The 25849-nt window shown below is 37.0% G+C and overlaps 1 protein-coding gene across 5 annotated transcripts; it reads right to left on the reverse strand.

The window, feature by feature from the left end:
* On the reverse strand, positions 1-25849 carry LOC120472098 (NACHT, LRR and PYD domains-containing protein 3). 5 transcript variants are annotated; one of them, XM_089117451.1, is made up of 17 exons: positions 25806-25849; positions 23662-23737; positions 23041-23133; positions 22765-22852; positions 15533-15643; positions 15303-15413; positions 15075-15185; positions 14840-14950; positions 14584-14719; positions 13978-14197; positions 12135-13899; positions 9924-10097; positions 6836-7009; positions 6583-6756; positions 5939-6112; positions 5708-5754; positions 1-1130 (listed from the first exon to the last, which is right to left on the reverse strand). In XM_089117451.1, the coding sequence occupies exons 4-17, from the start codon at positions 22833-22835 to the stop codon at positions 610-612; spliced, it is 3900 nt and encodes a 1299-aa protein (XP_088973577.1). In that variant the 5' UTR covers positions 22836-22852; positions 23041-23133; positions 23662-23737; positions 25806-25849; the 3' UTR covers positions 1-609. The 5 variants fall into 5 exon arrangements, with proteins under 5 accessions (XP_088973577.1, XP_088973576.1, XP_088973578.1 ...); XM_089117450.1 differs by lacking the exon at positions 23041-23133; XM_089117452.1 differs by lacking the exon at positions 23041-23133 and having other exon boundaries at positions 23656-23737.

Raw genomic sequence — 25849 nt, forward strand, 5'->3', positions numbered from 1 at the left:
TTTAAAATATTAAAGTAATTTTATTCACATCAGTGTCATCAAACATTATTTAATCCAGCAAAAAACTAAAAACCCAGACCCCCTTCTGTCCACACAGACATGACCTAAAATCAATATTGTAGGCTTACCATAGTGAAGCAAGCCGGGACAAGGCTACCAAATGCCAAATTTTTTCATTTAATTCATTTTTTAACCAAAAAACATATGCAATGCAGCTTTAAAGCATGGTATTATACAATGTGCTAGGATAGGATTAGACTAGAGATTACATTTTTTATATATTTTTATATAAAGTTATAAAAAGCTAAAAGAAACAACTTTGTCATCTAACTACTGTACTACCATTAAAATGAATAATTTTATACAATGCACGTATTGTGTACATGACATGTTATATAATACAACATCAACACAATCAGTACATATCTAACCAGTGTGTATGCAAGTACATAGTAAAGACACATAATATATAGGCCTAGTCTGACCCAATGTTGAAATATTGTCATCGAACTTAGGTAAAGGTTAAAATTTACAGAGTGATTCATTATTTAACATCTACCATTGGAGTTTGTGAAGAAGAAAAAAAACATATCTGCTCACTCTTACGATTTATGTCAGATTATACAGTGTCACTGAGGATTCAGGCAGAAGAGTAAACCCTGTATATAAGGGACCATTGAATTTAGTGTGGTGTGTGTGTAGGTGCCTGGGTGTGTAATTACAAATACTGAAATATGACAGACTTCCAAGTTCCAAGTCCACATAAACTCCAACTCTTTTGGACCGAGTAACCATTGGGAATGCACAAGTAATCTCATTATTCTGCAAGAGTTTTGATTTGCCATTCAGACAGAGGAGAGAAGGGAAAGTGTTTTTAACTCCCATTAGACTCTCTTTTCTATCTGAGGTCTTATAAGCCACACCCACACCAACTCCACCATCACACTCCACCTCAAAATAACAGCGACCATTCAGAGCCTCTGTGCATAAGGCTATGGGGTACAATTTGAATCTTTCAGGATGCTCAGGATATTTCTGCTCCTCTGTAGTTTCCGATATTCTCTGGTTTTCTTTGGAGAGTTTCAAAAGTGGATGTACTGTGTTTGGATCCACTGTGAGCTGACATGCATCTGCAGAAAACAGGGGATTTGTTGTCATTTGGAGGGTGCTCAATGTCTGATTTCACATAGAACTACCATTTTTTGTTGTTGTTTTTTTTTTTTTTTTGTCAATTAAAGTAACACCAGGGAACTTTTCAACCTTCATAATATATTTCCAAGTCTCTTGTGATGATACATCGACTTAAAATAGGTTGAATGACACGTCTGCCATAGCCTGACGGGGTCTGTAGCGTTTTTAATTGTACTTTTAAACGTCGGGTTTCGGGTAGTAACCCGGCGAACAAAGAGAACTACAAATTCGACTGCTTGATGGCATATACGTCACTTCCACCACCACCCCACTTCTTTAAAATCGGACGTGCGAGCCAAATGTTATAGTCATGGCCGAAACAGCACAGAAAAACAAGAAAGCAAAGGTTTTATCGGACGATAGCAAAAAGAGAAAAAGAGAAAGTGATCGTGTTAAAGACAGAATGAGGATCAACTTTGGGCCAACGTTTTCTGGCGTGAGCTGAAGGAGGAGAAGGGGTTGAATCGATGAGTACTTGGCTATCATGCTTTTGTACTATTAAGTAAATTATATTGCTTGCATACCTTCTCTTCGTTTTTTTGTCTGCCTTACTATGTTACGGAAGCTATCTTATCTTCTGTTTATCTTCAAAATAAAGTTAACTGGTGTTTTAACTTCTAAACGGCGTGTACAAGTTTTGGTAGCGGCTACATTCTTGCAAGGAAATATATAAGATGTACAAAATCATATTTTAGGATACCTATTAACATGTCTGTGATATTTGTTTATTTTTCTTGCCTCAAGCTGTAATGCAAATCGATTTGTAAAATTTGCAGATTCATTTATGGTAGCTTGATATTATAATATATGGTCATTATCTAGCACTCAAACATTGCATTGAAGTATCATATAGATTCAGTAAAACGGTAACCAATAGACTAGGCTACTATAATGACGCTGGCTTGGAAACATGAGCATCGCGATCATTTGTCGTTAGAAAAAAAAAATAAAACCCATGAAATTATATTCACATGACATGCTGAAATATATGCCACCGTACCTGGGATGAAGATATTTCACACGCGACGCAAGCAGAACACCTGCATGTGACCTCCTCCTAAAGTGTTCAGGGCTATCATGGTTGTCAACAAATGCGCGTACATGTAGGATGACAGAGTTTACGAGAGTAGTAGAGGACAATACTGTTTCCTAACTGTAGGGGGACCCCGAGAGCAAAAACTACCTGGTGTTACTTTAATTTACAGCCTATTTTGATAATGCTGTAAATAAAAATGTTCAAAAGAAAGAAGATTTTAATAAATATTTTTAACGTGCATGAATAAATCCAAACAACCCTGTGACAGATTTAAGTTTCACTTTCGATCCTTGACTGACATAGGAGCATTTTGGCACAGCATCAGAAAGGATATTCTCCAAGGCTGGATTTGTCATCAGGAAAACCATGATCACACTTTCCTCTGGCCAACATTAAGTCTAGACATCAAGTCTAAAACCCTTAACGTGAAAAAAGCTTTTAAAAATGTTAAGCAGATGAACCCAGAATATGAACGCATTCCTCCTATAGAAAGTCACGTAAACCATTTTCTTTCATAATAATGGTTTTCAATAGGAGGAAAATGCTTGATGTGTGATTAAACGCGTTGTGTTTATATAGGGGTAATCTTCTTTTCTGTAAGCTATATGCTTTGCAAATAAGGTGTCTACAGAATTTGATCTTTTAATATAACTGTCTTAGGAAAAGCGCGTTTTAGAATCAAGGGGGTAATACAGCGACCGGAAGTTGAAGCCTCACGGGAGCTGCCATCTTGTAGCAGAACTTCACTTGCGTTAGCATTCCCATTGACTCCCATTCATTTTGGCGTCACTTTGACAGCGAATAAGTTTATATCTGAGGCGTTTGAAGACCCCATTTGTCTTTTATTTCTAAAGAAACACGATAATGTATAAAATGCTCCATTAGCTTGTAGCTTATGTTATGGCCACGTAGAAGCAGTTTTAGTGAAAGTAGGCTAACGATTGCGTCATACCCACGCGACTCTCTGAGGCGTTTGAAGAATTTGATCTTTTAATATAACTGTCTTAGGAAAAGCGCGTTTTAGAATCAAGGGGGTAATACAGATAAGAGAGCACAGTAGAGAGATTACCGTATGGACATGAGAAGAAGCTTGCGCACAATCGGGGAAACGTGGAGGAAAAATGACAAAATAATTCATCAGAATACCTTGCAAAATTGTCTCCTTCTCCTAGCTCATGGACAACTCCTATTCACACTCTCCGCCTCTGCATGTTTCGGAAGGGAATGATTGAGATTTATCATGCCACAGCACTAGAAGACAGACGGGTCACTCACGTCACATCAACGTAGTCAAGCTCTGTTTGAGTCTGCGCGTCAGGGACGGAATTGATAAAAAAACGCCAAAAATGGGCTTCAATCGTCTCAATGGAGTTCCAATGAGATCGCTCTGTCCATTTCTTTTACTGTCTATGTTTAGAATGTTTTTTATCCGCACAGACATTTTGAAAAGACTCAAACGGACACAGCATGACAGACGTTTTTTTTTTCTTGATCAAGGAAGGGTAGTGATTTCAAAACATTTCATCTGGCTCTAATTGGATTTTTGGATACTGTGAACATGTTTAGCTAAAAAGACTTGTGGTTTGAATATAATGTTCTCCTACTTTAGGCATTTTGTACACATTACTCCTGCATCTTGTGACTTCATTATGACGTTTTGTATTTTTATTTATTAGAAAGGTATATTCTGTTCTAATTTAATTCTGTAAATTAATTGTTGATTATTTTTTGGTGCATCAATGGTACTTGGAGCCTGCAATTTAGCCAATATGCTGAATTTAGGTGTATATTTTGTAATGTTATATATTATAACAACTCATCAATTAAATTTGTAAAATTGCATATTCTGCATTATTGGATGTTTTACACTGCGAGTAACTGCATTAAGCCAACATGTAAACTACCGCAAAAAAAAAAAAAAAAAAAAACAACTGAAAGTCGCTTTTGACATCTAAGAGGTCATCATATTATAAGAATATCATGTAAGTTTCAAAACTGAAAACGTCCTTTTAAGTCCAATAAAAGCTTTTATTGACACCAGGCTCAGCAAACGACTCGTTTTTTAAAGTGGGGAACTATGACGTCAAAGAGGATAAAACACCACCTACGCAGAAGAAGATCAACGCCTACTTCAACAAGGCCGGTTTAGCCACGGCCACCGATTCGCGCATTACACGCAAATAATATAAATAACATAGGCCTACCCCATGATGATAAACTGGATCGAGCTACCGAGCAATAAACACGCCGTTACAAAATATTGTGCAGTGCCTGTAAAACCAAGTGTAAAAACATAAGCTGACCTTAGACAACAATATAAAAAAATAAATAAATAAAAGCCAGTTCAAGACCCCTCTAAAAGTAAAGAAACTAAATGGTCTTACAAGTGCTGTTGCCATGCTCTCTACTATTGCGGTCTTTGATTTTGAAATTAGCTGATAATCAATAAAATCCAGCTCACCGATAAATCTGATCAGCAAAAACGCATGAAGTGACCAGGTGTAAACATGCCCACAGAGAGAGAGAGAGAGAGCGAGAGAGAGAGAGAGATTAAGCGAAGCGCAAGTAACTTTGTGGGTGGGTCTTGGGCGCTGTTGCTATTTTACCGGCGGGATAAACGACTCTTGCGCCCGGCGCAAGTTTAAAAGGGGTTGGTCTGAAGTAGCTTCATTATTCATAGGTGTGGTTTGGGCGTAACATGAAATAAACCAAACAGAGCGTCATCCAACAAGAGCAGACGCACATGTTGGATGACGGATTGTTATTATTATGGCGAATTTACCAGGTGCGCGGCAGGATGGTTCACAACCCAGGAGGCCGACTTCTTGTCAGGGCAGTGAAAGACAGAGAAGTAACCTTGTATGTGGATGGGAGATTTTTTTTCATTGTTCTTGACAGACAAACTAATTTGTCAGATGTCCATATACACATGTGTCTTCTTGCCATTATTGGGCAAACAGGTCTGAGCCATTATTACTACAATTAGCCTGAACAATTTGGGTAAATGTGTAAGCTAGATTTAGGCCTACATTTTTTACATCTTCATGGACACCACAATGATTTCCCTCATGTGTTAATATTTTTCCTTGTTATAATGTATGATTTGCAAAAATAAAAACTGCTGCATCTGTGTTGATGAGAGAATCAAAGTATATGCACGTTGGCCAAGCATGCGCGCTTAAAATAGCATTATGAACAACGCGCCAGTGACTTTAGCCTAGGTTTTTTCTGGTCAGTGGCGCAATTGTTTTCTGCAACTGCAAAATACTAGGGAATGTTTGCGCCGAAACACCCTGGACGGGTCAGCGCAAGTTCATCTCCTAGTTTACTGCCGTGCGTCTGTGGAGGGAAAAGCCCACTTTGTGCGGGTGCAAAATAGGAATGATACATGCGTCAGTGTACAAAGTCTGAACTACATAGTTTAACATCTTTCAAAACATAATTAACAGTTCAATTTGTGTCTTTGCATAAGATACCTACATTTTCTCAGACCTGGTTTCATTCGACACTCTCCTCCTTTCTCAACACTGGGGGAATATACAAACACTGAGATTTAAAATATAATCAACTGTTAAAAGAGCAGCATTTGAAATACAGAGGCTTGTGGTATTGTAGAATCTTATGATCATGTATTATGATCATAGTGTCATGCCATGATTAATCAAGATTCCAACATGTAGAGTATTAGATAATAGCAAAATAAGTACATACTTTAGTTTCTCCAGTTTACAGGTTGGATCATCTTTTTTATCAGAGAGCAGTTTCACCCCTAAGGCTCCAGGGTGGTTGTAGCTCAGATCCAGTTCTCTAAGATGACCACCATTTGTGTCAAGAGCTGAGGCCAGGGAACTGCAGCCCTCCTCTGTGATCATACACCCCGACAGACTGCAGGTAATGTTGCAAAAAGTGTTTATAGAGCATCTCATTTAAAATAATAATAATAATAATAATAATAATAGTAATAATAATAATATTATATATATATATATATATATATATATATATATATATATATATATATATATATATATATTATTATTATTATTTTATACACTTTGCCGAAGAATTAACAATAGTTTAAATACATTTTCATGAAGATACTGTATTGGTATTTGCCTGTGCAAAAATCCCTGTCATGATGCTAGGGTGTTGTAAGTGGTTGTCAGGATGTATCAATCATGTTCACAGCATAAAGTTTAAAGTTTAATTGTTTTATTTCAGTTCCCTCACCCAAACGATAAACCATAAATAATAGTGATGCTTGCAAGGAGGACCACTAATAATAGTGGTGACCTTTGGTTATAAATTATAATATTAATTTTAACACAATATTATGTCATCATAGTTGGGCTTACCCCAGTTTCTCTAAGGTACACTGTGGATCCTGTAGTCCCGTTGAGAGCTGATTTACCCCTGAATCCCCCAGATCATTGTTTTTCAGCTCCAGCTCCTTTAGGTCTGAGTAAGATGATTTCAGAACTAATGCTAGAAGTTCACAGCTTGCCTTTGTGAGACCACAACGCTTTAACCTGTAGAAAGAGGTCAATTACATATTCTACCAAATTAGCTTATGATAAATGTAAACACTCTCACAAAGGCAATACTTACTTGAGTTTCTGAAGTTTACAATTTTGACTAACAAGTCCAGCACAGAGTTGTTTTACTCCATTTTTAGGTATAGTATTGTAGCTTAGATTCAGTTCTCTCAGGGGTGAATTTGTTGATTTGAGTGCTGAGGCTAGATTTGTACACAATACTGATGGAAAATCACAGCCAGCCAGTCTGAGATGAAGAAACAAGAGACACCACAACTACTGAATTAACAGTAAACATCAACTCACATTTATTCACTGTATTCTACTTTAAGTAATTGTATCAACACTATGAGGAGTCAATATTTTTGTCTAATAACTGAGTTTTATTTTCCAATTGCTATTGACAAATTTCTGGTAACACTTTAAAATAATGGTCCGTAGTTAACAAGTAGCTATGCAGGAAGTAATAGGTAGTACTGCATTAACACCGAACTTAAAACTATTAACTAATATGGAAGCAATATTAACTAAGCATTAAGTAATAGGTAATTTAGTACAAAGGTAGTTCCTTGGTAGGTATTTGATTGTTACTAAAGAATATATCCTCATTGAGAACTACTTGTGAACTAAGAAATAATAACCAATTAATTACTAATCACAAAAGTAACATGTCTAAAAAGTGAACAATTGTGGGGGTTTTATACTCTTAACATGGTCATAACATTTCAGAAGCATGTGCCTCAGATGGGTTCTTTGTGGAAACCAGTTTATGAAGTTTATATATCCTCCCAAATACATTAGCTAGGTTGAGATTGTGACCACTACCTTTGCCAGGATGGTGGCATTTGTTCTCTGTTTATTTAAAACTTAAACATAAAATAATACTTAAATAATTAGGAAGTGATGCTGACACCCATGATTGGATTAGTTCACTATTATGAGCTCTATTGAATGTCACATATATCTCAGACTGCAAAGACCTATAACTTTATGTTACAGTAGCTGTCTGAGGAGGACTTCTCTTTAGGACATGAATATAAACATTGATGTTCACTTGTCAAAAACAATTAGCATCTTTAATGAAGAAATTGGCTGCATTTATGTTACGATAAGCGCAAAACCACATCTTCCAGATTACAGTGTTTGTTAGAATATTAGTACCTCACAGAACCTGTACAGTATGTGTCAAATATAAAATTAAATAACTTGTATCATTTGTGAAAAACATGTTAACTCCTCAATAACTACTTAAGCGTTACCTTGTCATCCCGCAGGAACTACTAGTGATGTGGCCCATTATTTTAAAGTGAAAAACATGTTAACTCCTAACTAACTACAAGCGTTACCTTGGATGACACGGTAACGCTTGTAGTTAGTTAGGAGTTAACATGTTTTTCACTTTAAAATAATGGGCCACATCATTAGTAGTTCCTGCGGGATAACATGTTAACTCCTAACTAACTACAAGCGTTACCTTGTCATCCCGCAATGTTTACACAAGGTAACGCTTGTAGTTAGTTAGGAGTTAACATGTTTTTCACTTTAAAATAATGGGCCACATCACTAGTAGTTCCTGCGGGATGACAAGGTAACGCTTAAGTAGTTATTGAGGAGTTAACATGTTTTTCACAAATGATACAAATAATTTAATTTTATATTTGACACATACTGTACAGGTTCTGTGAGGCACTAATATTCTAACAAACACTGTAATCTGGAAGATATGGTTTTGCGCTTATCGTAACATAAATGCAGCCAATTTCTTCATTAAAGATACAAATTGTTTTTGACAAGTGAACATCAATGTTTGTATTCATGTCCTAAAGAGATGTCCTCCTCAGACAGCTACTGTAACATAAAGTTATAGGTCTTTGGAGTCTGATATATATGTGACTGACATTCAATAGAGCTCATAATAGTGAACTAATCCAATCATGAGAGTGTCAGCATCACTTCCCAATTATTTAAGATTTATTTTTAAAAACTGTCTTTATTAGGATTATTTTATGTTTAAGTTTTAAATAAACAGAGAACATGCGTCCATAAGAGTAGTGGTCACAATCTCAACCTAGCTAATGTATTTGGGAGGATATATAAACTTCATAAACTGGTTTCCACAAAGAACCCATCTGAGGCACATGCTTCTGAAATGTTATGACCATGTTAAGAGTATAAAACCCCCACAATTGTTCACTTTTTAGACATGTTACTTTTGTGATTAGTAATTAATTGGTTATTATTTCTTAGTTCACAAGTAGTTCTCAATGAGAATATATTCTTTAGTAACAATCAAATACCTACCAAGGAACTACCTTTGTACTAAATTACCTATTACTTAATGCTTAGTTAATATTGCTTCCATATTAGTTAATAGTATTAAGTTCGGTGTTAATGCAGTACTACCTATTACTTCCTGCATAGCTACTTGTTAACTACGGACCATTATTTTAAAGTGTTACCAAATTTCTCAATGTTTAGGTCACTTTTTCAAAACCTTATTGTGGAAACATTGTGCCCTGCATGCCGATTTGCTATGTAACTGTCTCAATCTAAAAAAAATGGGTAACATTTTATTTTAATGGTCCCTTTTACACATTCTGTTGACTTAAGCACCTACTGTACATGTCAACTGTTACATGCTGCCTGTGTTTACCCCTGGACTTGCCCCTAGACAACAAAAATGTTTCCTGTTCCTTGTGCCATTCTGTAGTCCTTTGTAGTCCTTTTGTTTGTTGGTTTTCCCTGTTCATTGGTCTTGAACGTTACCATATTTAAATGTATAATGTCATACCTTTTAAAAATAAAGAAAACAACAGGATGTGGGTTCATACCGTCTCTGTCTCCTTTCTGGCGTACATTCCGCAAAATCAACCAAAACACAGCGAATGGTCTACTTGACGCACAGACGTAAGAAATACAGATGCTCTATCTATAGAAACCTTTAAGTGTCTACTTTTCATTATTCGATGTTCGTTAAATGCATTATATAAGTCATTTTGGAATAAATATCATGTTTTCAGATGATAAAGAAAACACAACTTGTAGTCTGGAAAAAATGGTAGGCTGTAATATATTATTTCGCGGACGCCCTGGCTCTAGTTCACGGACCACTAGGGATCCGTGGACCCCACTTTGAGAACCACTGACTTAAGACTACTTACTTCAATTTTTGTAACTGACAAAGTGGACTTGCTAGTCCAGAAAGAAGGACGTTTGCTGGAGACTTGCATAGTTTATTGTTGCTCAGATCCAGCTCTCTCAAGGGTGAGTTGACTGACTGTAAAGCTGAGGCGATTCTTCCACAGGACTCAGAGGAGAGATTACAACAATCTAGTCTGTAAACAAGAGTGCATTTTTTTTCAAACAAATGTTCAGATTGCTACTGTGTGCATTTAAATGTGACAATGCAACAAAAACATTCTAACAAGATAAGGTTAAAGGTGCTCTAAGTGATGTTGGGTGATGTCATTTCTTGTTGACGTTTAGACACAAGATAAAACGTTTTGCCAACTGAGGTTATAACTTTAGCTCCAATACAAGGACGCAATAATAGCAAGATAACGTTAGCTTCGCGTTCCCACAGTGAGTGAAAACAATCATTCCCACAAACTGTCGCCTTACTGTGAGTGTGAATTATCATTTACAATACAGCGATCGCTAGCTGCTAGAAACCTATATGTTGTATTCACCAAAGTTAGCGCTGACTGCATAGTTCAAGCTAATTATATCCTTGTGTTTGTTATGTGAATATGAGCGTCTATTTTGATTCGTTAGCTGATAGAAACCATTGGGCCCTATCTTGCACCCGGTGCAAATGACTTTATACACAAACGCATGTCTCATTCCTATTTTGCACGCGCGCAAAGCAGGATTTTCCCTTCCACAGTCGCACGTCGGTAAACTAGGGAATGAACTTGCGCTCCCTGGACGGATCGGCACAAAAAGGAGGCGTGTTTCGGCGCAAACATTCCCTGGTGCTATTTTACACTTCCAGAACACAATTGCGCCAATGACCAGAAAAAACCTGGTCTTAAGTCAGTGGCGCGTTGCGCGTTGTTCTTAATGCTATTTTAAGCGCGCATGCTTGCCCATATAGCGGGTACTCCACGCACATACACTGATTCTCTTATCAACACAGATGCCGTTTTTTTTTTTGCCAATCATACATTATAACAAGGAAAAATATTAACACATAACACATGTTTACATGAAGATGAAAAAACCGAATTACCCATTTTTTAAGGCTAATTGTAGTACTGAAGGATCAGACCTGTTTGCCCAATAGTGGCAAGAAACATACAGGTACGTATAGGCTATAATGTTTAACCGACACTGATGTGCGAGGGTTTCTCCCATCCCCATACAACGTCACCTCTCTGTCTTTCACTGTCCTGACAAGAACGTCGGTCTCATCAGCTGTGAACGCTTCTGGCGTGCGCCTGGTAAACCCGCTGTTGTAACAACAATCCGTCATGCAACATGTGCACCTGTTCTTAAAGGGTATGTTGAATGGCGCTCGGATTGGTTTATTTCACGTTACGCCCAAACCACACCTATGAATAATGAAGCTACTTCAGACCAACCCCTTTTAGATTTGCGCCAGGCGCAAGAGGCATTTATCCCGCCGGGAAAATAGCAACAGCGCCCGGACCTGCCCACAAAGTTACTTGCACCATGCGCTTTGACACTTGCGTTTCAGATCGTTAAAATAGGGCCCTATATGTTGTATTGACCAAAGTTAACGCTGACTGCATAGTTCAAGCTAATTATATCCTTTTATTTGTTGGGTGAACATGGGCGTCTATTTAGAAAAATCAAACTGGATTTACACACCGTTCCAGCAAAAACAGAGCTCCCTGAATGTCGGATTGGAAGCCCTTCTGCTGGCGGAATTCTTGCCACCTTTCGAAGGCTTTTACAATGTAAATTCGGGACTTTGGGCATTCCTTCTCTTTTTCCCTCTTCTTTGCAATCGTGTGTCAGCCATATCAAACTTCTGTGTCGGCCATATCAAACTCTTCTTGCTTCTCCCCCCCCCCCCCCCCACCAAGCCCTTCTTGTCGGTTATTGGCTGGAACAATGTTTGTTATGTTTGTTGCTGTTTGTGGAGCCTAAACTGTCAACCGAGACCGTATTTTTTACAGTGTGTTCAGGGGACAGGCAGCTAGCGGATAGTGAGGAGATGTTTGCTGTATGTGACAAAAAAATCTTTTGGCCTAAAAAAACGTGACACCACTTAGAGCACCTTTAAGTTATTAAAGTCTTAGTTCTTGGCTGGAAAGCCTTTTAATTATATTTGAAATATCTGGAGGTGTAGCAGTGTACAACATATTATAAACTATTTGTATACAAAATGGATAATAAAAACAGACCTGGCCATTTTGCAGATTTTGAGCACTGGCAGCAATCTTATCTGGTTTTCTGTTGATGTGTTGAACTTCTTCATGTCAAACTCCTCTAGTACCTCCCCAGATTTCAGCAAGACGTAAGCCAGTGCTGACCATTGCTCTGGCTCCAGCTCTCTACCCAAGAGTGATCCTGATTCCATGGCAGTCTGAATTTCTTTAACAAGAGTGTTGTCATTCAGCTCATTTAAACAGTGGAACAGATTGATGATTCTCTCTGGTGATTGTTCCTGTTTGATCTTCTCCTTGATGTAATACACTGTCAAGTTTTTATCTACACAGGGTTTACATGAACCGTCTTTGGTTACAAGGTCTTCCAGGAGATTGCAGTTAGAGTCAACAGAAAGACCCAAAAGGAAGCGAAGGAAAAGGTCAAGATGTCCATTTTCGCTCTCCAAAGCTTTGTCCACTGCACTCTGATGTACATTTGAAAGATTTTCCTTTTTGTCTTTTTCAAGAACATTTTTCCCATCATTAACACATGCAAAGTGAACATATATCGCTGCCAGATACTCTTGGTAGCTCACGTGTACAAAGCTATAGACCTTCTCCCTGTACAATCCCAGTTCTTCTCTGAAAATCTCTGTGAACACCGAGTACTCTGAGGCTTTACTCGCATCAATGCCATCTTTCTTTAGATCCTCTTCTTGGAAAATAAAGTTGTGTTTCTCCATTTGCTGGAAAGCAAATTCTCCCAGTTTCAGAATCAATGTTTTGTCAATTTCAGAGAGTTTCTTTGGATTATTGGCATCAGCTCCATTGAACTTCTTATGCTTGAGACTGATCTGAAGGAGCAGGAAGTGAGTGAACATCTCAGTTAGAGTTCTGGGTATTTCATCAGAGTTTCCATCACTCATCATATTTTCAAGCACAGTGGCAGAAATCCAGCAGAAGATGGGCATGTGGCACATGATGTAGAGGCTCTGACATGATTTCATGTGTGCTATGATTTCACTTGCCAGCTTCTGATCACTGATTTTCTTCCTGAAGTATGCTTCCTTTTGATGGTCATTGAACCCACGAATCTCTGTGACCTGGTGGACACACTCAGGAGGGATTCTATTGGCTGTTGAAGGTCTTGTAGTTATCCAGATGAGAGCAAAGGGAAGCAAATTACCCTTGATGAGGTTTGTAAGCAGCACATCCAAATGAACTTTCTTATTTATATCAGAGCAGTAGTCATTCTTATAGAAATCAAGAGGATACTGACAGACTTCTAAACCATCTAAAATAAAAAGCACTTTCAGTTTTGAAAGATGTTCTTCTTTCACCTCAGGAGCATATTGTTGAATCAGCTGTAGAAGACTACAGTTCTCCTTTTTCTGGAAGAGGTCACGAAATGGTAGATGGATGATAACATTTATATCTTGGTTTGATTTTCCATCCGCCCAATCTAGAATGAACTTTTGCACTGACACATGCTTTCCAATGCCAGCTATGCCCATCGTCAAGACTGTTCTGATTTGTTTTCTTTGTCCTGGCAGTGTCTTGAAGATGTCATTACATGCTAATAAATTTCCTTGCGCGTTTCTGTTTTGTGAAATCACCTCAATCCTCAGCACCTCATGTTCATTATTTATCTCTCCACTTCCACCATCTGTCATGTAAAGATCTGTGTAGATATCCTTCAAAAAGCATTGTTGACCTTGAGATGAATTTCCTTCGTATAAATGTTGACATTTGTTCTTAAGCATTGCTTTATTGGCATCTATGATTTTTTGAAGTGGATTAGCTAGACAAAAGTAAGAGATGTTTAGATGAAATGAAAAAAAAAATCTTTATTTAAACTTCAATTAAATAATAATCCTACCATTTGCCACAAAGTGACATGTGATCCTCAGTGCTGCCTCTCCTCCAAAGCTCTCCACTAGTTTCTTAGCAGTATCAGAGGGACCGAGCTTCTCTGGCTGATTCCCTAAGCATTCTGGGTAATCCTCAGATAGTTCTCTTTTGAAGGTTTTGAAGAATTCTGTTTCCATTTTTTCCATCTTATCATGAAGTATGGTTTGACTTCCTGGAACATTCGATTTCTGTGGTAAAATAGAGTATCCAACAGAAAAATGTTTATTAACCATAAATTATAAAAATATTTGTTTTAAAATTAAATGGGCTTTATGCACAGCTGCACTACTTCCTGAACTTCATCCAGCTCCTTGTTTCCTGTCTGCCATTATTGGGCAAAATTGATTAATTCAGGTGTGTCTGATTATTGTTGCCATGACTACTGAGGACAAGCACACCTGAATTAATCAATGTGTCCAATAATGGCAGACAGGAAACAAGGAGCTGGCTGAAATTCAGGAAGTAGTGAAGCTGTGCATAAAGCCAATTGTCTGTTGAAAAACTGAACAACATGGCTTAGTAGGGTAGATTTCATTTTATATTTTACAAAAATGTATTTCAATGGGAAACTAACCACAATGTAGAATTTGCTGTGGCCTTGGTGCTCTTGTCCCATACAGAACACCACTGGATCTCCATATTGCTGCTGACAGACTCTTTTACCAGGTTTGTACTCCCCCTGGTCTTGGGTCTCTTCCACAGACAACCTCCTGCAGGAATATTCAACAATATATTGTTGTCTTTTTTGGATTATCTAGGCATTATTATAACTATTTCAGCATGTTTTCTAACTTTCTAATGCTAACTTCTTTGTGAATGTTTAATGAGACCTTTTTATATTTTTATGTGGTCCTCTGCTGAAGTTCAGTGGTAGAGGGATGGATCTGCCACTCTTCAGAGACAGATGTGATGCTGATGAGTCTGATTCCTCCTGTTTGGTTCTACGAGTAAAACACAGACCGTTTATCAAAGGTAAACAAGTACGTTTATCCTTACACCTGAAAGACAGTTTATACTTTTCCACTTCCATGTTATATTTACTGTAAATGTTACATTAGTTCAAACCTTTCTGTATTTCTCTGTGCTTCATCACTGAAGTTCAGTGGTAGAGGGATTGATCTGCCACTCCTCAGAGACAGATGTGATGTTGGTGAATCTGATCTCTCCTGTTTGGTTCTATGAGTAAAACACAGAATGTTTGTCACAAGGAAACATTAGTTTATCTTTACTTGTGAAAGACAGTTTATAATTTTCCTCTTTCATCTTTATTGTACATGTTCCATTAGATCAAACCTTTCTGTATTTCTCTGTGCTTCATCACTGAAGTTCAGTGGTAGAGGGATTGATCTGCCACTCCTCAGAGACAGATGTGATGTTGGTGAATCTGATCTCTCTTGTTTGGTGCTATGAGTAAAACACAAAACATTTGTAACAGGTAAACAAGTATGTTAATCATTACACTTGAAAGACAGTTTATCATTTTCCTCTTTCATCTTTACTGTAAATGTTAGATTAGATCAAACCTTTCTGTATTTCTCTGTGCTTCATCACTGAAGTTCAGTGGTAGAGGGATTGATCTGCCACTCCTCAGAGACAGATGTGATGTTGGAGAGTCTGATCTCTCCTGTTTGGTGCTATGAGTAAAACACAGAACGTTTGTAACAGGTAAACAAGTATGTTAATCACACTAATGTTAATTACACTTGAAAGACAGTTTATACTTTTCCTCTTTTTATGCTATATATACTGTATGGTATGTTTATCTTTCTTTACACATGAAAGAGTTTATACTTTTCCTCTTTCGTTACCTTTACTGTAAATGCTACATTAGATCAAACCTTTCTGTTTTTCTCTGTGCATCATCACTGAAGTTCAGTGGTAGAGGGATTGATCTGTCACTCTTCAGAGACGGATGTGATGTTGGCGAGTCTGATTTTTACTGTTTTAAAAACTGTATACTGAATATTTGACACAAATAAACTACCAAGTTTTTTTTTTTCTATTTCTCAATAAAATGTAATAAACAATAAATTGTATCTCCATGTCCATTAAACAGATAATGGTAACACTTTACTTAAAGGTGCATTGCGCAACATTTCATGTTAAAAATAGCCGTTTTCTAACCCATACCAAACATGCTTAAACAATCGCCTGATGGGCTGAATGAGCCCTTCTCTGATCACTGAGATCGCCTCTATAATCCTGTACTGTAAAATAAATAAGAGGGATTCGGGCTCGAATCTGAGACTGGGCGTGACGTCACACGCGTTCACGCTCGCCTGGCTATGTGCCTATGTCTTGCAGGTAGTGTATTCGCCGCCATTCTCCTTATCAGAGAAGACAACTCGAGCGACACAACTTTAGTCAACTTTCCACAAAAGTAGAAGATGGATTCAAAGGGGCTGTTTAGCCTACACCTGGTCACTTCATGCGTTTTCTGTGATCGGATAGCTAACGTTATTGAAAGCAGAAAGCATCTTTTATTGAAAGCATCTGGTTGTTGAAAGCAGGCTATAGGTTATGTCATGTTATTTTAGTCATATACTGTATGATGAAGCGCATCACCTCAGATGAGCAGCTGAGCCCCTATTCATCAAGCCAACACGCCGCAATCTATCGCAAATCAAAGTGAAAGAAAGTCGCAGACTCTTAACACTACCATTTTCATTAAAAGTAAAGAAATGAACTGATCTTTACCAGGGCTGTTGCCGCTCTCTCTTATTGCCGTCTTTGCTGATTTTGAAATTAGCCGATGATTAATAAAATGCAGCTCATATCTGTTGCATTCGGTGACGTGCACTTCATGAATTCTGTTTATAGCGCGGGAATTGAAGATCAGATTATATCCGTTTTGCAAAAACGCATTTATGTGACCAGGTGTAATGGAATCGTTTTGATAAATCAGATAGCTATCCACAAGTTTCCTACGCCCCATGAGGCCTTGCGTCAAAAGTGGGCGCGACTTCCGGTTTGAAGTAAACAAAGCACTACTTGACATGCTTGACACTCGTTCATTCAACAGTTGACAGTCATTCAAGTTATAGCGATCCAAACTAGCTAACGATGTGGGAACACAACCTCAACGAAATTCAAAAGGGTGAAATAACAGTACCTTTACCCTCCGCAGTAGTTGACTGGGAGTATTATAATAACATTATTAATAATCAATACTCATCAAGGCATGTTGACAGACAGTTGTGCGAGCTGACAAACAATTAAAATAAAAAATACACACTTAAGGCCTCATTATGCTTCTGCGTCAACTCCAAGGCGTAGCTACGTCGTCACTGCTACGGCGTCGTGGCCGTTTTATACTTCTGCGTGAGGTTGTGGTGCGTCGCGGTGCATTTCACCGCCAGAACGCTAGGGGGGTTCGCGAATCTCTTTGGTTCCGTGCGCCGCGAGCGAAGGAGAGAGAATGTTGTTTTAGCAGCTGCCAGCTGGAGCTAATCGACGTTGAATAACAAGACGACACAAACTTTATCCCCACAGAATCAACACGGATGTCCAGGGCCTGTTCCACCCATAGACAATAAAATAAAGGTTCCACCCGAGCTGCCATAACGATACCTGTTCGGAATGACTTAAATGATTTTTTCAGTCTCCACGTGGAACTGTGCTATGGCAGGATATAATGTGTCCAGTGGCAGACTTGGTTAGTACTGTTATCAATGATGTAACCGTGAACATTGTATTGAAAATAAACAACAAACTGTGTTTCAAAACAAACGTTGATTTATTGATTGATTGAAGTTTATTGCGAGCAAAAAAGAAAGAAAAGAATATAGACATATATTAACAATGAAATAAAAAAACAGTTTATTTTTAGATTAATTCTTTATTTACTTTCTTTATAAGAGTATTATAATTATCAGAACGAGGGTGCAAATGTTAAAAATAGCGCTAATAGCGGGAGGGGGAAATCGGAAAAGCTACACTCCTGAATTGATGTATAATCTGACCAATCAAAGCCCTTGCTGTCTGCGTCGCCTCGACACGTAGTTACAAATTTTTGGAGGTGCACGTCGAGCTACGGCGGAGGGGTCGGAGAGGGGTTCGCGTCGACGGATAGGGGTCTGCGGGGGTACGCCGTCGATTCGACGCAGAAGCATAAAACAGGCTTGAGTCATTGTGCTTTGGAGTTTATTCAAAATTATAAATGAATGTGCTACTTGAATACATTACTGGCAGATTTGGAATTCTGTCAACTCCTGAGTTTAGGTGTAACATCAGTAGCGAACAGCCAATCACATGCTGATAGAGTTAATAGAATATTAAGAATTTAAACAAATGTACACAGGAAGATTCGTCGTCTTTTGGGAGGTGATGGAAACTACAGTCGTTGGCAGGATCAGAGACGGGCTCTGGCAGGATCACTGTGATTTCGTTTTCAGCTTATGTTCAAAACAATCACGTTTAAGCCACTGAATTAGTTTAGTCCGGTTATACATACTACCGCAAACAGCACATGTTGTCCCTGAGCTCCGTAACGACATCTCTCATAAAGGTTTGCGTCTTTAAATAGTAAAATAATTCTCCGAAAAACAGCTAGCCTCTTCGCTAACTAACACACACAATACCATTGGAATGCTACTTCCGCCGCGTCACCGGACGTTTCACCCACTTTATTTTTTACAGGAGCGCCCCTCAGATACTTGTGGATACGATCTGAGAAAACGCATTGTGGCCAGGTGTAAACAGCCCAAAGAGACCGGCTTGTAGTTCATTCCAAACCCCAACGCAAACTCCACGTGAGACAAAGAAAATACAACTTCTGTCTGTCCAGTGCCAGTCGTCAGAATAAGACGAGAGTCGACATTGGGAAGGCTTTCAACAAACGGAGAGATCTCCGGTCTGCTCTAGGGCTCAACGGGTCCTATACAAAGTAATAACTTATATTGTTCATGAACGTGTTTCCATAATTATACAATATGTGGATACAGTAAGCACATAAAACAGTTCAATATGGAGATAGATGGAAACAAAAACCGAAGTTTTCTACTACCCGTTTTCACCTCACACACACATAAGTGTGTACTCGAATGCCTTTCCTTTCATATATTTTAAATGACCTGCAGATTTATAACTGTATTACCTCATTATGACTGTAACCAAAGATGTGTGCCGCACAAGTGTGCGGCTGATGCTCCTTTAGTTATAAACAGCTCGTGCAAACGTGCGTGTATGTGTGTGTGAGCGCGCACGTAGTTTCGCTTGTCACCAGAGGGGGCGTAGTTCTGCAAAAATCAGATACTTGTGTTTTGCTCCTTTAAAGCCTTTATATATATTGCATTATAAAAGTATTTTTAATGCATTAATTTATGCCTTGTTGTAATGCACCTTAAAATGCATTCTATGGTTTCATCAATCATTTTAACTAATATTTTAACTATCTATTCAATGTTACACCTTTCAAAAGTATATAGCATTTAAACACATGATAAACAACTAATTTCACAAGGAATATGCAAACAAACATTATGATGCATTTTAGCTATGGTTAGAATTTTAATGCACATAATGACTACCTTTATAATCCATTATACATAAATGCTTTAAGTTAAGTTTTCCTAAATAATTTGCCCCGTATAAGCTAAGGGTCACATGTACTGGTGTCTGCCTGTGTATAATATTAAAGCAATAGAGCTATATGTATAGCTGTACTGCAAAAAAAAAATGTCAAAGCAAGTGTCTCTTGTGTGTCTCAAATGTTGCACGATCTTATCTCTTCACACGCATCAACATTCTTCATAACTGTTAAAGTCTAAGTGTGTGTTCAATCAGCTTTGCGTTTGGATGATTGTTAGTGTGTGTATGTATGCAGTCAGTTCTCCTCAAATTTAAATAGGTGTCCTACAGAGGAACCCCAGGTGTAAAGAATCACATTAACTTGCAACATCTTCCACTTACCACAAACAAACACTTACAAACACAATACTGACTGTGTTGTTTACTCTATTGTTTTAGCATTTTTAAACTTCTTTTAGTCAGTTGTGTAGGGTCTGGACCCATCAGATACACGCTAATTATTCATTATAAAGCTTTATGAAACTCCACAACTAAAATCCCCAATGAAACGGACACCAGGGCTGAAAGGGAGATTTTATGCATGCGCAACAGAGAGACAATTGGAAGACAGGAAAAAATCTTTAATACAGACTTTTCTGCATTAATCATAGACCAACTGATCTACTGTATAAATGAACATGCATAAAACTGTGAAAGAAACAGTGTAAATGGTTTACTGTCTTGTGTACTATTATGTATTTATCAACTAACAATCAATGTAAACCTCACCTGTATTCTGCCTCCTACCTAAATTAATCTTCAATTAACAACACACAATTGCAGAATGCAGTGTGGATGTGTTATATCTATCTGAGCATTAATGAAGGTATATCCAGGCTTGGGACAAGGACTCGTAAATTAACTAGAGCAATCTTCCCACTCTGACATGTCACCTTGCTTATTGGTCCTGTCAACCCTTAGGGGTTGGATCTTTCTCAGGTTTTATTAGAGACAGTCCACAGTGACCTCCCTCTCTTAGTTTTCATCCAGCTGCAAAACACTGTTTCTGGTGATTCTGGGGAACCCTCTCCCCCTCCATGGGGGCCCTGAGGGGCCAACAGGCCTTGCTTCCAACCAGATACGGCCTCATGGAGGAGAGAGAAGACTCTCTAACAAAGAACCAAGGACAATCTCAGGAGTTTGGAACAAGGACTCCAACCAACAACGACTCCAATCACCCACTCTTCTGACTTCCTCACTTCTCCTGGGTGCTCGGCGTGGCCTCAACAGGCCCCAGAGCCCCAGGCCTTCCAGACCAAACTAGACATGTGGTCAGGGAAAAAGATAACTTTTAAACAACTTCCACTTGCCACTGCCGGAACCCTCAACGACTTCAATTTTCACAACTTCAAGAATTGTTTCCACTACAAAGGCAAGTATTCAATTCAATTAAATATGAAAATGAAATGCTGTTGGTTCTTCTCGGAGTTAGATGGATCTTCTCCTTCGTTACATCATTCCATCTCTCACTCCTTTTTCTTAAACATGTATTTATGTAGGTTTGTTTAGTTTATTCATGTTATGATTTAGTTTATAAAACTTGTGCACTTTATGTATTGGTAACACTTTATAATAACTACATGCTAATAATCATTAATTAATAGACATTAATAAGCCGTTTATAAATAAAGCTATAAATGCTTTCTTTTTGAATTAAAAGCATATCTATAATTTGTTTAATAATTGTATTTTCATCCTTTATTAATGATCAATTTATCATTTCTAAATGAAGAATTGCATTTTTTATGAACCAGTTATTTAAAAGTTTTCAGTGGTTCATGCGATTACTTAGAGCGTGTAAGCAAATTATCAATAAACTATTTAAATGCACATTCATACATCTTATTATTCAGACATATAGTAATGGTTACTTAGTGTGTTAATAAATGATTTATTATTAACATGTATTCATGCTGTAATTCAGGGTTAATTCGGGTAGTTATAAAGCATTTAGTGGTGGTCGGTTAACTGTGTTAGTGAGCTCATCTAAAGTGAGGACTATTCATGCCTTGTAAAGCATTTATAAAGGAGATTTAAAGTCTGTTAAATGTGTTGTGTTTTTTACAGTTTAGAAGATTGATTAGCCTTTAAATCTCCTTTACAAGGCATGAATAGTCCTCACTTTAGATGAGCTCACAAAATAGTTAACTGACCACTACTAAATGCTTTATAACTACCTGTATTTACTACATTTACTTACACTTTCTAAGTGATCTTATGAATGACTGACAACTCTTAAATAACTGGTTTGTAAATAATGCTATACTTCATTTAGAAATGAGTAATTGATCATTAACAAAGTATGAAAATACAATTATTAAACGCATTATATATATGTATATATAAGCATTTACCGCTGTATTTATAAACTGCTTATTAATGTCTATTAATGTTTTATAAATGATGAATTAACTGTTTACTCATGCTTAACTAATGATTAATAGCGTGCAGTTATTATAAAGTGTTACCCAAAGGCAGGGAAACAATCTGAATGACCAGTCCATCCCAGGACCAACACACACACATACTGTACACTAGGGGTGTACCAGTACACAAATATGATGGTTCGGTACGCACCTCGATTTAGAAGTCACAACTCTGTCTTGAAATATATTTGATTATTATTAAATTTTTCTTAGGGATTAAAAAATATATATATTAGCTAATGTTGTAAATTATAGGGAGCCCTTACTTACACATTATTACTATATTATTTAAGATTAAAATGAACAACAGAGCACAAATATTAAATTCAGTTGCTATTTATTTTTAGATTTTCAGAATTGCAAAAGAGGCAGGTTTTGCAAGAACTACTAAATCGTACATTTTCTTCTCCAATTAATTTCTTAAATATTAAATTTTTTAAATATTACAGTTACTGTCATAAATAGTTTTCATGACAAATTTATTTAAACATACTTTAAATAATCAAGACATTGGTAACAGGTTATGTAAATATAGTGCATATACAAAATGCTTATCTCTAGTGTCCTTAACTTTCGGTTCAGGACAAATTGTACCGTTACACCCCTAACATGCACACATTCACACTCGCACTTACACCTACAAAAAAAAAAAATGAGTCTCTCTAATTCATCTCTTATTTGTGAGGTATGAATTTGTGCTATCTTTAAAATAAATGTCAATAAATTCTTTCTACTTTCAATAACTTTCTCATTGTCCTCACCATTTAGACTGAAGGTCTTCTTCTGGGCTGCTCATAGGGACAGAGCAATCCTCATTCTCTCCAGCACTCATTTTTAATTAATGGATTCCTGTCAAGAAACAAATGTTATTTTCCAAAACATAACCTTTTTTTGGCTGCATTTTTGTTTATGGAACTCTGACTGAAAATTCATATTTTGGTATTCTCCTGTTTGAAACCAACATATAAAACAACAAAAACCTTTTCATTAAAACTGTAATGTAAAAAAACTATATAAAGATCTTGGTAAAAGCTCACCTGCAGTAATGTGGCCACTAGGAACAACTTCCTCTGAAGTGTGACATTATGCAAATTGTAGTGATTTTTCAAAATGTCCCATTAAGAGTCCGTCTGACCACAAGGAACCAAAAATAATTGGGATGTGAAAATATAAATTATGTAAAGTTTCTAAAATAAATGAGTAGTCTATAACGGTATAAGTACGTGTAAAAATAGAGGTATTGGCAAAAACCTCATCTGTAGATCTGGCACTTGCAACATTTTAACGCAGTTGTTTTTTGTTTAGAATTTTAAGACAGTCATTAAAAAATACAATATATATAAAGTATATATATAAAGTATATATATAAAGTATATATATATATATATATATATATATATATATATATATAGCCATGGCGGTTTTGAGTAGCCTAATTTGCTGTTGTGCCCATACAGTTGTTAAATATATTATTTAAACTAACTTTAAACAATGGTCTTTATGCCTATATGTTTGTAGCACTAGCATAGCCACGGGTGTGCCGGTGCCACCCACAGTGGCAGCTGGCACACCTAATAATGGATGTTTATATATATATATATATATATATATATATATATAAACTATACGGGTTCCTGCCCGTATTCGTTTACCTGTACCTGTTTGAGTCTTCAGTAAATTACTTGAATTGGAGCATTTGTCTTCTGTCTTCCTCTGCCTGCACTCCAACACACACTGTGACACATAGGCACTATGTTAAAGGCATAGTTCACTTTAAAATGAAAATTCTGTCATCCTTTACTCACCCTCAATTTGTTTCAAACCTGTATGAATTTCTTAACAGTTAACTGGAACCATTGACTTCCATGGCATTTTTTTTTCCTTCTATGGAAGTCAATGGTTCCAGTTAACTTTTGGTTGCTGACATTCTTCAAAATATCTTCCCTTGTGTTAAGCAGAAGAAAGAGATTCATAGGTTTGAAACAACTTGAGGGTGAGTAAAGGATGACAGAATTTTCATTTTAAAGTGAACTATCCCTTTAACTTATGTTATTGGTGATCCTGAGTGTAATCTATAGTTATATTTTAATATAGTTTTATGGTTATTTTATGGGGCATGGTTATGGTTAATAATCTGCCAATAAATGTGGCACACCCAGTTTTTCAGATGCACAACCAAAGTCTCTTTTCTGGCTATGCTACCCAATAGTATCCAGCTGCAGACCTGCAGCACACCTGTTTCAGAACCCCAACGCCAGAACCCCAGTGCCAGAACCGGAAGTAAGGGGTGGAGCTTACGTTCTAACATCAGCGCCAGGGTCGTACGTGAGGAGCGGAGCTTAGGTTCGAAACCTAATAACGTCACCTAACATAATTTGGAGGGTATTTTACACATGAAACAGCTTTTATTGAACACGAAAAATCCTATTCTCTACGTATGTTATGCTACATTACAGTACAATAAGCATTTTAAAACATTGATTTTGTGTAATACAATTGTATATAGTTTCAGTTATCTGTTTCATTGTATTATGAGTTACTTTCTGATCATGATGGTGAAAAAATAATACTTGAAACTTTAACTTTTGGGCATTTTAATGTAGCCTATAACAGTTTAATTATTTTAGCTAAGCAGTTCATACATACGTGTAGATTTATGAAGGTAAGACCTTTGTTTTTTGGTTTTTATGAAGGAGTTAACTGTATAATAAAGCTTTGAAAGATATAAAACAAGACAAGCATTGGAGGTTTTCAAAATTATACACAATTCGGTTCGACACAAACTGATTAGACCTCTGTGTTATTTTATGTCTATTTATTTATTTATTGTGTTTACAAAAATCTTAAATTGTTTTGATTTTGAAGATATGTATTTGTAAGATGGGTTTGATTGTTTAATTTACATTTTTTTTTTATAAAATATAGTTTATTTCACAAGAACATGTTCAGCGTGCATTTTTTTCGTGTAAAATAATAAAATCAAAATCTAAAAAAGAGAGAGAAAATTCGGCATTGTTTTAAACGAAACAATACAAATGTATACAACAAATGACCAATTCAACACTATGTTTTATCACAACAATCTTGTATAAATTTAACTTACAATATATCAAATAAGGAACTCACTCTCAGGCCCATTTTGTCCTTACATTCTTGCAAAAATAACTATAATGCAATAATAATTCCGCCCCTCTTTCACTTTCGGTTCTGGCACTGGGGTTCTGAAACTGGTGGTGCTGCGGGTCTGCAGCTGGATATATCTCACGCTACTGGTTTGTAGGACTGTTACATCTCTGAACAGAAGACTATCTAAACTAGGCTACATTTACGAGCCAATTTAAAGTAGGCCTAGTTAAACTGTTGGTTATAATAACGGACCCTATGCGATCATTTCTGGTCTCTCAATGCGACATGCATGGCCATGAATACAAATATATTTGACATTTTTTACTAAATCGTTGTAGCCTATATGCCTATAACTTAATTAATAATATATTAATAAACCTACGGTCTCCACCAACTGAGGGCGCGTAGTGACCTCTTTCTGTAGGCTATCATTACAACACAAAGGTTACCAAATATGTTGCCTACTTATTGAATCTTTACAAAATGCACGTCAAGCGAAAGATGTAATATGCAGCCATTGTTGGCTTATTTAAAAACATAGGTTACTGACTGTCATTTCAAGCATAAAAACATCAGCGGGGATAGTAGTTTAGTAAGAGGATAGTAGTTTAGTAGTTTAGTAATAGATTAAACCAATAATGATTCAATAGAAACACTTTTTTTTTTTTTAACTCACCGACACGTAGGCTAGGCTCGCGGTACTGGCACTTTCACTTTCAC

This window comes from Pimephales promelas, chromosome 12 (assembly GCF_988280905.1).
Source record: "Pimephales promelas chromosome 12, fPimPro1.hap1.1, whole genome shotgun sequence".
Lineage (NCBI taxonomy): Eukaryota > Metazoa > Chordata > Actinopteri > Cypriniformes > Leuciscidae > Pimephales > Pimephales promelas.

Bases quoted from the DNA above. Each gene is read 5' to 3' on its own strand.
- LOC120472098 (XM_089117450.1), bottom strand. From the start codon at position 22,835: ATGAGTGCTGGAGAGAATGAGGATTGCTCTGTCCCTATGAGCAGCCCA. The intron at 6,113-6,582 runs GTAAGCCCAACT...CATTACCTGCAG, and splicing joins TGTACCTTAGAGAAACTGGG to TCTGTCGGGGTGTATGATCA. The intron at 5,755-5,938 runs GTATGTACTTAT...ATATTCCCCCAG, and splicing joins TGTAAACTGGAGAAACTAAA to TGTTGAGAAAGGAGGAGAGT.